Source organism: Pristiophorus japonicus, chromosome 18 (genome assembly GCF_044704955.1).
Source record: "Pristiophorus japonicus isolate sPriJap1 chromosome 18, sPriJap1.hap1, whole genome shotgun sequence".
NCBI classification, from domain to species: domain Eukaryota; kingdom Metazoa; phylum Chordata; class Chondrichthyes; family Pristiophoridae; genus Pristiophorus; species Pristiophorus japonicus.
In genome coordinates, this window is record NC_091994.1 from 91,302,901 (window position 1) to 91,319,554 (window position 16,654).

Below are 16,654 nucleotides of genomic sequence, written 5' to 3' on the forward strand. Positions count from 1 at the left end.
GAATCATCATTGAGGTGCTGTAATGTCTCTCGTTACATTGAACTACAGGTTGGTCCTGCACCCTCGGGACCTGACCTGTGCCGAAACAGAGAATTTTCTGAACCATGGGAGGTCATGCCTAGCCTAGGCTTACCTTTAGATAGTGCCCAGACTCCTGAACGCCTTCGCCACGCTCCGGCTCAGGCTGCAAAACTCGGGCCTCGCTCTCTCTCTCCCCGTGTAGAAATCTCCCAGCCACATTTATTAATAGCGTGCTGGTTTGGTGCTCTTTTTTTTTAATAAACCCTCCTCTTCCTCAGACCCAGCTTTGGCGCCTCAGTCAGCTGCATGCCCTTCCCTTTCCTTGCCCGGCCCGGTTACCTCACTGAACACTGAGAGCCAGGACTGCGGAAGCGCAGGAAACCGGGAGGCCACCCACGTAAAGCGGCATTTCTGCAGCACAGAACACTGAGAGTCAGTAAACGCGGGAAACCGGGACTAATGTCGAACCACGGATGTTTCCGGACCAGAGAGGCCCAACCTATACTTGTATAATGTACAGTGAGAATCATAGTGCCAGATACACTGAGAGATGTCCACATGCTGTGATACACGATATACCGAATGATCACATGCTGCAGCCACTTTTGTCCTGTTTATTATTTACTTTCACCTTTACTGAAGCTATTGATTTCCGCAGGGTGATTATTATGCTTCTACTAGTATTTGGTGGCTGGCAGTAGCCACTGTCCATATGCGAGCTTACACTGAGTGCTGGCGAGCTATTGAGTCATGGGAGGAGGGGGGGGGGCATCACAGCCAAGCCCAACCCTATCCTCACCCAGCGTTTACACATTCACACTTTCCAACAGGAGTCACTGGATAGCAATCGGTGGGGGGTGGGAGGGGAACTTAGGCTGGCTATTCCTGCATTCCTAGCCCAGGAAGTGCTGAGGTCATTTGAAATGTCCCACTGAAGCTAGCCTGAAAGCACAGACTGAATCTTCAATTCATTTAAATTAGAAGGATGAGGAAAAACCTCACCAACAAAATATAAAAATCTACTGGCGTTTTCTTGCAAGTTGGTCTTTGAGTTTTTTCTCTCTTTGATTGATTGCATTTATTATGTTTTAAAATCGGCAGGGTGATTACAACATGACGCCAGATCGACATTTAGGGTGAGTCTGTGTCTCATTCTTGTGCTTCAGAAGATGTTTGCTTCAATTGCCGTTTGCCGGCGAATGGTTCTCGACGTTACAACATTGCTACTTCTCCTGTGTGCTGAGCAATGGATAGAACACAGGGCTGCAAACCTGCCATAACTTCTTTCAGGCTGCTGAATGTATTGTTAACCAGTCTCCGGCCTCTGGTTGCAATCTCCAGAGCCACGACGTTGTGTTGGATGATTGTGTTTTGTCAGTGATGAGGTTGGATGCTGAACTCCCATGTCCTCTATTTTCCGCTCAGATCGCTGAGCAATTTCTTTAAAGCATTTTAAACATTTCTCCACACTGAGACCGGCACTGAATTTTCTGTACATTTGAGTGCATATTTATGGCGTCAGAATGAATTGCACTAAAAACTGGAAAGCTTCCACGATTGAATTTTCTTAAACATGTTGTTCTTAATGTGTGTAATTGATAGTTTAATAACTTCAAACTTTAATTTTTACATACAAAGCAGGACAAAGAATGAAAATGCTGTAAGATCAGGGGTTTTATTCGGGCCCTGATTATGCTGATTTCTGCTTGTTTATGGCCGTTTTTACGCTCTGATCTATCTTAATGAGGTTGGCAGAAAATGTTGGTGTAAGTACCGGCCAACATAATTGGTGTAAGTTTTTGCATAACCTGCCGATTACACCATTGGAAGAAATTCCGGGCCAGTGTTACCCTTCAGTATACACTTTATTGAAAATGTTTATGGTACAATTTGTAATACCAGAGACATCCAGAAGGTGTCTCACTAGCACAGTTCTTTCTAAGGGTGCATTATCTTGTGTATATGGATCTTATGCCCCTTTTACTATGCTGCCATTGGTTGCAGACACCGTGGTGATGCTCCTGCAACTCGTGCTACTGGTGGTGGAGGACCAGAGAAACCCCCTGCAGAGATTGTGCTTGGCTCCTTCACCAGAGCCACCAGCATTCAATGTAAAAACGTGCTTCTGGCCTAGTCAACCTTTCCTTTTGGTCACAGGGAAGCCAAGGACTCAACCTGCCCATAAAGCCAGTTGTACAGTTACGGACTTTCTCCAATCTGTGGCCAGCAATGAACATTTAAACGATGCGTGCCCAAGATTGTGTATGCACAGTTGTTACAGGTTTTATGTAATCCACCCTTCAATGTAATTGGGATAGATTTCTGTTCAATGCAGTTCTGTATTAAATGCAGTTCTGTATTATAAAGGGAGTACAACAGAGTTTGGCAGCTCACTTACATAACGGATTTTGTCATTTCTCACCCAGGTTTGTTTCATATGGAGCAGCTCACAGATTACTTGTCTTCAAGCCAGTTGGCCTCTCTTAATGTGTTACACTGTTGCTTTTCATTTGGATGTGAGATTCATTGGCTGGATCTGAAACCCACGTATCACTGACTCATAAAATTACTATCGTCTGTTTCGTTTCGCAAGCCTGCAGATGGATGAGGGGAGGTGGGGAAGAAATGGCAGATCTTGCATGACTGCTATCCTGTAGTTGCTTCTTGTGTGACTCTCATAAGCACCAGAACGATCACTCTATTGGCTTCCATATCGGGACCAATGACATAGGTAGAAAGGGGGATGAGGTCCTGCAGGCAGAGTTTAGGGAGCTAGGAGAGAGATTAAAAAGCAGGACCTCAAAGGTAGTAATCTCCAGGTTACTCCTGGTGCCATGAGCTAGTGAGTACAGAAATGGAAAGATAGAGCAGATGAATGCGTGGCCGGAGACGGGAGGGCTTTAGTCTCCTGAGGCATTGGGATCGCTTCTGGGGAGGTGGGACCAGTACAAGCCGGACGGGTTGTACCTCAACAGAGCCGGGACCAATATCTTGCGGGGTAGGGTTGCTAGTGCTGTTGGGGAGGGTTTAAACTAGCTTGGCAGGGGGATGGGAACCTGAGAATAGATTCAGTAGGGAGGGGAGTAAAGCTGGAATTAGAAAACAAAAATAAAGAAAGTGAGTTCGAAGGAGAGAGGAAACAAGCAGGAAAAAAGGGTAAAAAAAACTAATTTAAAGGCACTTTTACTAAATGCACATGGCATTCGTAACAAAATAGATGAGTTGACGGCACAAATAGATACAAATAGGTATGATCTGATAGCCATCACAGAGACGTGGTTGCAAGGTGACCAGGACTGGGAATTAAATATTATGGGGTATTTGATAATCCGGAAGGACAGACAGAAAGGAAAAGGAGGTAGGGTAGCTCTATTGATAAAGGATGGAATCACTGCAATAGTGAGAAGCGATATTGGCTCAAATGATCAGGATGTTGAAACAGTTTAGGTAAAGATAAGGAAAAAGTCACTGGTGGACATAGTCTATAGGCTTCCTAACAGTAGCAACTCTGTTGGTCGGAGTATAAACCAGATAAAAAGGGAACAGCAATAATCATGGGTGATTTTAACCTCCATATTGATTGGACAAATCAAATTCGTCAGGGTAGCCTTGAGGAAGAGTTCATAGAGTGCATAAGGGACGGGTTCCTTGAGCAGTATGTAACGGAACCAACCAGGGGGCAGTCTATCTTAGATCTGGTCCTGTGTGATGAGACAGGATTAATAAACAATCTCCTAGTAAAGGATCCCTATAGAATGAGTGATCATAGCATGGTTGAATTTCAAATTCAGATGGAGGGTGAAAAAGTTGGATCTCTAACCAGCGTACTAAGCTTAAATAAAGGAGATTATGAAGGTATGAGGGCAGAGTTGGCTAAAGTGGACTGGGAAAATAGATTAAAGTGTAGGATGGTTGATGAATAGTGGTGTACATTTAAGGAGATATTTCACAACTCTCAAGAAAAATATATTCCAGTGAGGAGAAAAGGGTGTAAAAGAAAAGATAGCCATCCTTGGCTAACTAAAGAAATAAAGGACGGTATCCAATTAAAAACAAGGGCATACAAAATGGCCAAATCTAGTGGGAGGACAGAAGATTGGGAAGCTTTTAAAAGCCAGCAAAGAGTGACTTAAAAAAATGATTAAGAAAGGGAACATAGACTTTGAAAGTAAACTAGCACGAAATATAAAAACAGATAGCAAGATAGGTATATAAAAAGGAAAAGAGTGGCTAAAGTAAATGTTGGTCCCTTAGAGGACGAGACCGGGGAATTAGTAATGGGGAACATGGAGATGGCAGAAACTCTGAACAAATATTTTGTATCAGTCTTTACGGTAGAGGACACTAACAATATCCCAATAGTGGATAGTCAAGGGGCTATAGCGGGGGAGGAACCTAACACAATCACTAAGGAGGTGGTAAGATAATGGGACTAAAGGTGGATAAATCCCCTGGACCGGATGGCTTGCATCCTAGGGTCTTAAGAGAAGTAGCGGCAAGGATTGTGGATGCATTGGTTGTAATTTACCAAAATTTCCTGGATTCTGGGGAGGTCCCAGCAGATTGGAAAACTGCAAATGTAATGCCCTTATTTAAAAAAAGGAGGAAACTATAGACAAGTTAGCCTAACATCTGTGGTTGGGAAAATGTTGGACTCCATTATTAAAGAAACAGTAGCAGGACATTTGGAAAAGCAAAATTCGGTCAGGCAGAGTCGGCATGGATTTATGAAGGGGAAGTCATGTTTGACAAATTTGTTGGAAACAGGGTGGATAAAGGGGAACCAGTGGATGTGGTGCATTTGGACTTCCAGAAGGCATTTGATAAGGTGCCACATAAAAGGTTACTGCAGAAGATAAAAGTTCACGGGGTTGGGGGTAATATATTAGCATGGATAGAGGATTAGCTAACTAACAGAAAACAGAGAGTCGGGATAAATGGTTCATTCTCGGGTTGGCAATCAATAGTGGGGTGCCGCAGGGATCAGTACTGGGACCCCAACTATTTACAATCTATATTAATGACTTGGAAGAAGGGACCGAGTGTAACGTAGCCAAGTTTGCCGACGATACAAAGATGGGAGGAAAAGCAATGTGTGAGGCGGACACAAAAAATCTGCAAAAGGACACAGACAGGCTAAGTGAGTGGGCAAAAATTTGGCAGATGGAGTATAATGTTGGAAAGTGTGAGGTCATGCACTTTGGCAGAAAAAAAATCAAAGAGCAAGTTATTATTTAAATGGAGAAAGATTGCAAAGTGCTGCAGTACAATGGGACCTGGGGGTACTTGTGCATGAAACACACAAGTTTAGTATGCAGGTACAGCAAGTGATCAGGAAGGCCAATGGAATCTTGGCCTTTATTGCAAAGGGGATGGAGTATAAAAGCAGGGAAGTCTTGCTGCAGTTATACAGAATATTGGTGAGGCCACACCTGGAATACCGCGTGCAGTTTTGGTTTCCATATTTATGAAAGGATATACTTGCTTTGGAGACAGTTCAGAGAAGGTTCACGAGGTTGATTCTGGAGATGAGGGGGTTGACATGAGGAAAGGTTGAGGAGGTTATTAGGCCTCTACTCATTGGAAATCAGAAGAATGAGAGGTGATCTTATCGCAACAAATAAGATTGAGGGGGCTTGACAAGGTGAATGCAGAGAGGATGTTTCCAGTGATAGGGGAAACTAGAATTAGGGGGCATAATCTTAGAATGAGGGGACGCCCATTTAAAACTGAGATGAGGAGGAATTTCTTCTCTCAGAGGGTTGTAAATCTATGGAATTTGCTGCCTCAGAGAGCTGTGGAAGCCGGGACATTGAATAAATTTAAGACAGAGATAGACAGGTTCTTAACCGATAAGGGATTAAGGGGTTATGAGGAGCGGGCAGGGAAGTGGACCTGAGTCCATGTTCAGATCAGCCATGATCGTATTGAATGGCGGAGCAGGCTCGAGGGGCCGTGTGGCCTACTCCTGCTCCTATTTCTGATGTTCTTATGTTCAGGGCAGTGGCACAGCTGAAGCATGTGTATAATTTCCCAACATCCATCAGTATAGTTCTGTCAGAGTGATTGGCAGGCTGGCTCACAACTGGAAGGGTGTATTTTCTCATGGTTTAAATGGATGTCTGAATCTCTTCCTGAGTTCTTCCAGATGATTTGAAAAGAAGCTGGAGAATGAATTGTTTAACATGTTGTCAGTTGTTTCATTGTTAGTTCAGCAAGACATCTAGCTAGAGAGACAGTGCTTTTCCTCATCCTAATTTGAGTTCTATTTTCATTATCAATGAATTAAATAATGAAAACTTTTCAGGTAATTTCAAAGGCTTGTGAAACCTCACTTGTGTTTTGTTGATAGTTTGAGAATATCTTGCTGGATTCATCTCGCAAGTATAACACAACCTGAAAAGAAAGACTTGCATTTATATAGCGCCTTTCACAACCACAGGACGTCTCGAAGCGCTTTACAGCTAATGAAATACTTTTGGAGTGTAGTCACTATTGTAATGCAGGAAAAACGGATGCCAATGTACGCACAAGAAAACTCCCACAAACAGCAATGTGATAATGACCAGATAATCCTGGGGTTTTTTATATATAAGTAAAATGATTCTTTAAGGGCATATATGCAAACAAATTAAATAGTTTCTTGGAAAAAGAAGAAAATGAAAGTATATGGGGAGTGAGTGGGTAGGTGGGATTGCAGGGCTATGGAGAGTGCGACTAATTGGATAGCTCTTTCAAAGAGCCGGTACAGGCGCGATGGACCAATTGGCCTCCTACTGCATTGTAAGATTCTATGATAGACTGTGGCTCATGTAGAGAAAAACAGATTTGATGGGCCAAATGGCCTGTTTCTGAGCTGTAGCATTCCATGATTCCATGATTGTATGATTTGAATAATTAAAAGAAAGCAATTTGTCAAAGCCTGACTTGCCTTTCCTTGTTTTAGGGCTGCTTGGATTGACAAATGTCGTCCTGACCTATTCATCTCCGAATCTACATATGCTACTACAATCCGAGACTCAAAGCGTTGCCGAGAAAGAGACTTTCTGAAGAAAGTGCATGATGCAATCGAAAGGGGTGGAAAGGTATGACGTAAATATTGCACTCTGCAATAGGCCAAAAGTAACTGTCTTTCCTGAATACTCCACCTATTGTTCTTTCAGAATTCTTTTAACATTCAGCCCTGCTGATGGCTCAACTGATTCAGGCAGTGAGTAACTCAGCTCTCCTGTCGTCTCCAGGCTCGGTCCCTGGTCTGTGGCGAGTTAACTGATCACAGCCTTAATGTTATCCCTGGCCTCCGTGCCCTTGGATCAAGTGGCTATTGCAGGCCCTGTGTGCTGATGTTGGGTGAGGATAGGATCAGCTCAGCCTGGTGTCCTCAGCCAGGGTGTGCAGACGCAGTTCATTCCCCATTTTAAAGCTCTACATTCTGCCCTTATTTTTATATATACTATTACAACTACCTGTGTCCACATTTAAAATGGACACTGCCAATGCAAACTTGCCATGTGCTGCTGCAATTTCCACTAACTGTGTGGTATTTATAATGAAACGGTTGACATGACGTGCGTGGCAATGTAAGATTTTTACATAGTACTAGTGGATCCCCTGTGGCTTTGTACCCGGGGATTGAAAGACAAGTTAAGCAGGTTGAACAAGGGCAGGAGTGTGGGGGGGGACAGTTGGGCCAAGGCGGGGAAGGGAAAGAGAGAGAGCGGGAGAGGAGGAGGGGGGAAATGGGGAACAAGGAAGTGGAGGGGGTGAGGTGAGCAATGCAGCTTAAAAGGCTCCACCCAAGTATGGAAAACTGTGTGTAACTGTACAGGAGCTTGAGTGTATATATCTACAAGTAACATGTCATCTACACAGCAGAGGATCCAATCTGTTAATCTCATGTACCACTGTCTGTGAGTGCGAATCTTTTACAATTCAATAATAAATGAAAGGATCAGCATATTCTCCTCGACCGTGGAAATTGGAAAGTCACAGACTAGGTTTTCTACAATTATCACATGGCAGAATTGAAAATAATTGTTTTAAGGATTTGCTTTGCTTACTCATGATTTGAAACCTAAGTGGAACTCTGCTGTTTCGAAGAAAGCACTGCAGGATTGAATCACTTTGCGAGGTTAAGCTCCTGATCATTTTCTCCGCAGTTTCCAGCACTCCCTCATGTTCTTTTCCCCCGTGTGGGCGAGTGTCTGACCACTGTTCACTTGCATGGTGACTGTTAGGGGATTTCTTAGTGGTTACCATCGCAACAAAGGGTTGTTAGTCCGGCAACAATAACTCCACTCATGATTTACACACAAGTGGTTTTTATAATAACAAGCTTTATTACAGTCACTGAATTGGTCTTTCATTTATATTGAATGACATGCAAATAATCCAACCTGGATCCCAGGCTCTGACTACCCCCGAGAACGCTCCATAAGTCCTGGAGTGACCAGCTCCCGCCCTCCAGGCCCTCCGCATGGCTGCACTGCTCCTGACCTTCGAGAACGCCCTGAAGTTAAAGGGGACCTGGTTCTATTCTTCTACTACAATACAACCTTGGCCTGTGCTTATGCAATATGTATTTTGCACTTTTAGCTGAGGCCAGAGCTTATAATCTTTTCAGCCTTTGCCTGTGTGCTACCAGCTTTGTTTATCGTACAGCAAGTGCTTAGGCCAAATGTGTATCCCGTTCCCTAGACCTGTTCATATATAGAGCCATGATTAATGTGTATTCCGCTCCCTAGACCTGTTCATATATAGAGTCACGGTTAATGTGTATCCCGTTCCCTAGACCTTTCATATATAGAGCCATGGTTAATGTGTATTCCGCTCCCTAGACCTGTTCATATATAGAGCCATGGTTAATGTGTATCCCGTTCCCTAGACCTGTTCATATATAGAGCCATGGTTAATGTGTATTCCGCTCCCTAGACCTGTTCATATATAGAGTCACGGTTAATGTGTATCCCGTTCCCTAGACCTTTCATATATAGAGACATGGTTAATGTTGGGATAGATTGACTTTAAAATCATCGTAAAAACATTCCAACAATGACCAGCAATTCTTTTGAGGTCTGCCTCCAATGCACATTTTGTAGATGCGGTTGTTAAGCCGTCTTCCAGTGCACAACCATTGATCGATTTCTCCCCCTCCCCCAAGTATTGTCAGGTGACTGATATTTTTATTCATTTAAAATGGTTTCTTGAGATTTTCTCATTTTCTTCCCTCCTCCTACAGGCACTGGCTCATGCTGTATGGTTCCACATGTAGGGATATGGAGTTGAGGTACAAATTAGCCATGATCTAATTGAATGGCGGAGCAGGCTCGAGGGGCTGAATGGCCTCCTCCTGTTCCTATGTTCCACATATGCCAGCCGGCCTCCAGTGTGCGAGTCTAGACAATGAGCATCAGCGCAGGCTATTGCATTGAGGACGACCTCACAGCTGAGCCTCAGCCTGTCCTCTTCCGACATCTGCGCTCAGCCACATGTCATAAGAACATAAGAAATAGGAGCAGGAATAGGCCACCTGGCTCCTCAAGCCTGCTCTGCCATTTAATAAGATCATAGCTAATCGGATCATGGACTCCGCTCCACTTCCCTGCCCGCTCCCCGTATCCCTTATCGCTCAAAAATCTGTCTATCTTCGCCTTAAATATATTCCATGACCCAGCCTGCACAGCTGAAAATTCCGTAGATTTACAACCCTCTGAGAGAAGAAATTCTTCCTCATCTCAGTTTTAAATGGGCGATCGCTTATTCTGAAACTGTGTCCCCTAGTTTTAGTTTCCCCTGAGTGGAAATATCCTCTGCATCCACCTTGTCGAGCCCCCTCATTATCTTATATGTTTCGATAAGATCACCTCATTCTTCTGAACTCCAATGAGTATAGGCCCAACCTACTCAACCTATCTTCATAAGCCAACCCCCTCATCTCTGGAATTTACCTAGTGAACCTAGTGTCAACAGGAGTCAGCAACTCGGAACAGAATCCCTGGCTTTTTCCCCCCTCCTTTGCTTTTTCTCTGGTTTCTGAGGCTAACTGCAGCAGTTTGACTAAGATCAGCTAACTCTCAGCATAGACCGGCAAGTAAAACTGGGATGCAATGGTCCGTCTGGCTTAGTGCTGCACCCAACAGTACCTTTACCCACAGGGCAACCAGGGAAGCCCTGTGAATAAAATGTCAATGAATGTAATACTATTTTTAAAAAATGGTTGTTTAGAATTTTTAACTAAACGTAGAATGTTGTGACGAATGAATTTTGACAGGCCTTCATTTCAATAGGTGCTGATTCCTGTCTTTGCCCTCGGACGAGCCCAGGAGCTCTGCATCCTACTGGAAACCTTCTGGTAATTTTTGTCGGCTTTCAAAGAAACGGCGTGGTTAAAGATGATGGAGATTATTTTCTGTGAGGGCAGAGAGGCAGTGGGCGGATGTTGGTTACAGAGGGAGAAACTATTCAGACCACCATTTGCTGTCCAAGTTTACAAAAATTCTGAAAGTTATGAAATCCAGCTGGCAGTCAGTTGTATTTGCCCAGATTTCCTGCCTTAACCCTTGGGTCACTGCAGGCGTAGTCACCTACAAAACATATCAGTTAATTCACCTTGGTGCTCAATCAAATAAAGCCGTTCAGATGTTAGCAATAACTTTATTACTGCAGTATTAACTTTAAACTGCTTGCAGATTATGTTTCAAATGATATATTTTATGTAACGTGTAGCAAAAAATACTGTTTTAAACATTTTCCTTCCCCTTCACCTGTCTTCGCTTCTCCCGTTCTCTCTGCCGTTAGTTAAATGTGATACAGCTTTTAAAAAAAGTTTTCTTGGGCGACATCATCCATCCACAGCCAGAGGTTCAGCTTCCACATGTATGCTGCCGACAGCCAGCTCTACCACTCCGCCTCCTCTCTCGACCCCTCCACTGCCTCTACCATTCCACCTCCTCTCTCGACCCCTCCACTGCCTCTACCACTCCGCCTCCTCTCTCGACCCCTCCACTGCCTCTACCACTCCGCCTCCTCTCCCGACCCCTCCACTGCCTCTCTGTTGTCAGGCTGCTTTTCAAATATTCAGTCCTGAATGAACCACAATTTTCTCCAGTTAAGCCCAAAGCCATCCCCTCCACCCCCCCATCGATTCCATCTCCCCTCCCCGGCCGTTGTTTTAGGCTGAACCAGACTGTTTGCAAACTCAACGCCCCATTCGACCCTGAACTGAGCTTCCGACTCCAGTCCACTCCATCACAAAGATGAATCTACTTCACCTCCATAACATCACCTGCCTTTGCCTCCTTGCTCAGTCCATCTGCTGCCAAACCCTCACCCATGCCACGTCACCTCCAGACTCGACTGTTCCGATGCTGTCTTGGCCGGCCACCCCTCCTCCACCCTCTATAAACTTCAGCTCATCCAAAACTCACCCCTCCCTATCTCTGTAACCTCCTCCAACTCTTCAACCCCCAGCGTTCCTCTGACTCTGGCCTCTAATGCACTCTGTCCCCCCCCCCCCCCCCCCCCAGGTGTTCAAATGCATAATTTCTTGAAAGTATGAGAGGAGGTAGATATAAAGCTATAAAAAAATGTCCAAGAGCACTTTAGAAAATAGGAGTACTGCCGCTAACTCCCAAGATCCTCCCTTCTAGAGCTACCAAACCCCAGGAGCTCTGACCTCCCATGATTGCACACTCCAAACCATAGGTCTTGCTGAAGTTCTGCTGAACCTCAGTGCTCTTGCGTGCTTCCAAGACTTCCAACCGAGTCCTAATGAACTCCATAGTCAAGCCTTCCGTGCCTCCACATGTTAATGCTATCTCCCCCCACCTCCGTGCACGGAAGACCCAGCCCCACTGAGTGTTTCCAGTTCACAGATCCAGGTCTGGTTTTTGCACCTACTGTCTCCCACAAACCAACCGTGGGTTCTCCCCAACCCCTGCTTCCTCACAGTTCCTCCCAGCCCAGCATTTCCTCTTTCATTTGCATGTGTTTTTATTTTTGAATTTTTCTCCATCACTGACTGCACAGAAGACTAGCTGTATTATGTATTAATATGATAATTGTATTAAATATATTAATTGTACATTAGATGGCCTAACAGCCCATCATTAAAACGCATTGGGCCAGAATTTGCAGTCAAAATAACAGTGAGATTAATGGCGTTCCCCATTATGCGTGAATGGTACAGCAACTTCAGGAGAGGGGCAGTTGCGTGGTTAAATGCGAATATTCCAAAGTTGCTGTCTGATTTGTGTCGATAGTTAGCTTCGCAATAACGGCATCTTGTTGCCTGCCTCACCATTGAAATGCATTGAATGTCATGAAGTTGCTGCATTTGCGCAGTAGATACAAACTAAACCCGTCACTAGTAATTAGCAATGTAAGTGCCCGTTTAACACCGGGATAATGATTAATTTCTGCCAATCGACCCATCTGGCACTGAAAATTAACTTTTTCAAGTGTGGAGTTTCATTCCTTCAGGGTTTAAATTTTTCAGGGAGATTTTAGATATGTAAATTTATTTTAAAATTCTTACTTCCTTTTTGTCTCTTTTTTTTCTCTTTCTCTAATCCAATCTTTCTTTCCCCTTTTTTATTTCTCTTTCTGTACCTGATTTACATTGCATGCACTCCCTTTTAATTCACCCTCATTCTCCTGTGTTTATTTCCGAATCCTTAAATCTCATTGGTTGAGGAGATACCCTGTTGCTTTCCCTGCTCACTCAGGTCCCAGATACCCTAATGGCAGAGGTTGTTAGATGCCTTGCTACAGCAAAATCTGACCCAATCACCATGAACCAACATTTGGAAGATCCACTAGTAACAGAAAACCTTTGAAGTTCAGGGTTGTGAACTACGGAAATAAATTTACAATATTCATTCTCGGGATGGGTGTCGCTGGTGGGGCTTTCGGGCTTTAGGTTTGAGCTTAAGTGCTGGTTCTAAAATTGTTTTTGTAAGGTGTTATTTGAAGGTACAACAGCAGTAGGTGAGCGAGAAACCACTGTGCAGCTCAAAGAGTCACAATTTTGGTTGGAGACTCTAGTTGCAAGCTTATACTGCCAAGCTTCTTCATGACTCCATATCGACCATGGAATTGTTCTTGATCTAGATCTCATTGATTGGCTGCCTGCCAACTTAGATGTAAAATTCAAAAGAAAAAAATAAATTGCATTTATATAGCACCTTTCATAACCTCAGGACATCCCAAAGTGCTTCACATGTATTGAAGTACTTTTGAAATGCAGTCACTGATAGGAAATGTTGCAGCCAATTTGTGCACAGCAAGATCCCACAAACAGCAATGGACAAAACTGTTTTAGTGGTGTTCATTGAGGGATGATCATTGCCCAGGATACCAGAAGAGCTCACCTGCTCTTCTTTGAATAGTGCTATGAGAACTTTTACGTCCTGCCGAGAGAGCAGATGGGGCCTTGGACAAACGTCTCCTCTGAAAGGCAGCACCTCCGACAGTGCAGGATTCCCTCAGTACTTAGATATGTGCTGAAGTCTCTGGATTGCGGCTTGAACCTACAACCTTCTGACTCGGAGGTGAGAATGCTACCACTGAGCCAAGGCTGAGGCCTACATCTATAATGACAAAAGGAGCTCAGATTTTGAGATGAATCGAGAATTAATTTGCAACTATAAAGACGTTTCTAGCAGCACAACCAACAATCCCAGGCAGAGATTGGAAATATCCTCACAGCTTACTGAATGAGGAAAGACCATTTAGTTCATTAAACCCATGTATAGTTTGCATTATTCTGGATTCTACCAAAATAGCTTAACAGCCTGAGGAAGATGATTTACTACAGCTAAATCATCCATGATAATACAGTAACTAATAAAGACTGTTTCAGAATGTGCTTGTCATTTCTACATGCAGGGAGAGAATGAACTTGAAGGCACCCATTTACTTCTCCACTGGACTGACAGAGAAGGCCAATCATTATTATAAATTATTCATTACATGGACCAATCAAAAAATTAGGAAGACGTTTGTGCAGAGAAACATGTTTGAGTTCAAGCACATCAAGGCGTTTGATAGGACCTATGCTGACAACCCTGGACCAATGGTGTGTGCTGTTGTATTTTGCTCTGTTGTTTTGATTTTTTAATTTGGTTGTGTACAGAAATGTTTGGTTCTGAAAACATTTACCTTTCCCATGTTTGATCTATTACATTCATATTTTGAACTATGAAAGCTTACATATGCCTACAGTCACTCATGAGGTATTTGGAGTCCCTGGCCCAAGACCGCCCTAAGTGGAGGAAGTGCATCCAGGAGGGCGTTGAGCACCTCGAGTCTCATCGCCTAGAACATGCAGAAATCAAGTGCAGGCAGCGGAAAGAGTGTGCGGCAAACCAGTCCCACCCACCCTTTCTCTCAGCGACTATCTGTCCCACCTGTGACAGAGTCTGTGGCTCTTGTATTGGACTGTTCAGCCACCAAAGAACTCACTTCAGGAGTGGAAGCAAGTCTTCCTCGATTCCGAGGGACTGCCTATGATGGGATCATTTTGAAACCCAAATTGTACGGAAACCATGTTACCGGGGTGAGAAGGTTTAGTTTCAAATGGAGGCTACAGAAACTGGGGCTCTTTTCACCAAAAGTGAGAAGGTTGAGGGAGGATTTGGTAGAGGTGCTCAAAATTATGAGGAATTTTGATAAGATGAAAAGGAGAAAGAAAAGCATTACTGCCTTGATTTTACTAACCCAATGGTCATTTAGTTGGGAACTAGAAGGTCTTCATTTAAGATCATGACCAAATGAATGAAGGAAGAGATTAGGAGAAATCCTTTTATGCAGTGCATTGTGAAGAGGGGGGATACCCTATCAGGAACCGTGATAGAAGCAGAATACATAACTGTTTTAAAAGGGAAGTGGATAACTATTTGGAAACAACATTTAAAAGGGTAGGAGGACAGAGCAAGATAATGGTACTGAGTGGATAGGTCTTTCTGGTGCAATGGACCATTGTGTAGTCTTGTGTGCTGCAAAATTCTGTGATTCTCTAGCTAGTTTAGCTCCGATTTATTTGAACAAATCTGAGCCAACGCTCAGATTTATTCTTCTATCCTCTTCTAGAGTCAGTGACTGAAGGTGTAGTTCCATGGGCGTTGGCAGCTTATTAGCGTGAACGCTTTTTATGTGTGAATGTTGGCAGACCCCCTATTCAACCACAGAGGGCATACCTGTCAAACCCATCCCTGTACTCGCCCAACAGCCACACATTACTCTCCGGCAGGGGCAGGAACACTGGTGGCCGTTGGCACTGAAGCCAGTTGTGGCGACCCAGCTACCACCTTAATGAGATTCACTCACTCACTATTGACCAAGCCTGAGACGTTCTGGTCTATATGGCTGAGTAGTTTACACACTGAGCTAGCGAAGGAGCCGATGCTATTATACTGGTACATGGGAATTCACAAATGTGCAGTTGTGCTTTTGGAAAGAAAGTCAGACTCTGATAAAGCTGTTCTGCAGGTTCCATGTGTACAAAATCCTACTTGGAGCTTAAATGCCCAATCGTGAATTAAAACCGGTGAAGTCTCACCATGTTTCAGTACCTTGCTCTACACCCAACAACACAAATTGAGAAGAGCCAGAACTTGGGCTTCAGTTTGGGGTTGTGGTTGATCATTTGCATTTATGGACAGTTGCCATAATTTCTGAATTATCTGTATTAGAAATGTTTACCTGTCCTTAATTACGATCTATCATTGTATTTTAGCTGACTTTAGCATTTTGATTTGTTCACTCACTACACTTAACTATTTTCATAATAGTGCTTTGATATTGGAAATTTGACGTCAAAATTAAAAATGTGATACTTCATGAAGTCAGTCATATAATAAAGGTTGACTTTTCCAGGTTGTCTTTGCTACACCAGGCATGCTTCACGCTGGGCAGTCTCTGCAGATTTTCAGGAAATGGGCAGGCAATGATAAAAACATGGTAAGAGCAAACAGATCCACACACCGAGACGTCAACATATGCCTTTTCTCACTTAAGTTCTACACTATATATCATCTGGGCTCTAAGATGTGCACTTGTTGTCTCAGGTCATCATGCCAGGGTATTGTGTACAAGGAACGGTGGGACATAAAATCCTAAGTGGACAACGGAAACTTGAAATGGAGGGGCGACAAACTGTAAGTGTTGCTTTGCATACGTTAATGAATAGTGCTTTTAGGCACTCGGGATGTTACAGAGCCAGAATTTGACCATTGTGGTCCACCTAGCCAGTCCCAAAGCAAAAAGATATTCATTTATATACTTTATCAAAATGGTTCCCATAAAGTGAATTGCTTTGCAGTGTAGTGACTGTTGCAAGCAAGACTCGGCAAATGGCAATGAGAAGAATGACCAGTTCATCTGGTTTTTTTTGGCAGTATTAATTGAGGAAGCAATTTATTAGGACATCTGGTGAACTCCTTGAACTTCTTCACAAAGTCCCATGGGATCTTTAACATTCTCCTGATCTGGCAGAAGGAGCTTTGATTTAATTTCATTTGCAGGATGACAGTGCAGCAATGGTTACTGCCTCTGCCAACTCCTCGCCGCTATCTTTCATTATTCTAATATGTAAGCCCTCATGACTTATCTACTTTTATTTTGAGTCTTAAAA

The 16,654-nt window shown here is 43.6% G+C and overlaps 1 protein-coding gene across 1 annotated transcript in view; it reads left to right on the forward strand.

The window, feature by feature from the left end:
• ints11 (integrator complex subunit 11) overlaps positions 1-16,654 on the forward strand; it is a 41,074-nt gene that overhangs the window by 11,216 nt on the left and 13,204 nt on the right. The window contains exons 7-12 of the mRNA XM_070860334.1: positions 1,123-1,157; positions 6,968-7,106; positions 10,308-10,372; positions 13,909-14,098; positions 15,898-15,981; positions 16,089-16,178. Coding sequence (XP_070716435.1) covers positions 1,123-1,157; positions 6,968-7,106; positions 10,308-10,372; positions 13,909-14,098; positions 15,898-15,981; positions 16,089-16,178 — 603 coding nt within the window. The remainder of the gene's footprint in view (positions 1-1,122; positions 1,158-6,967; positions 7,107-10,307; positions 10,373-13,908; positions 14,099-15,897; positions 15,982-16,088; positions 16,179-16,654) is intronic.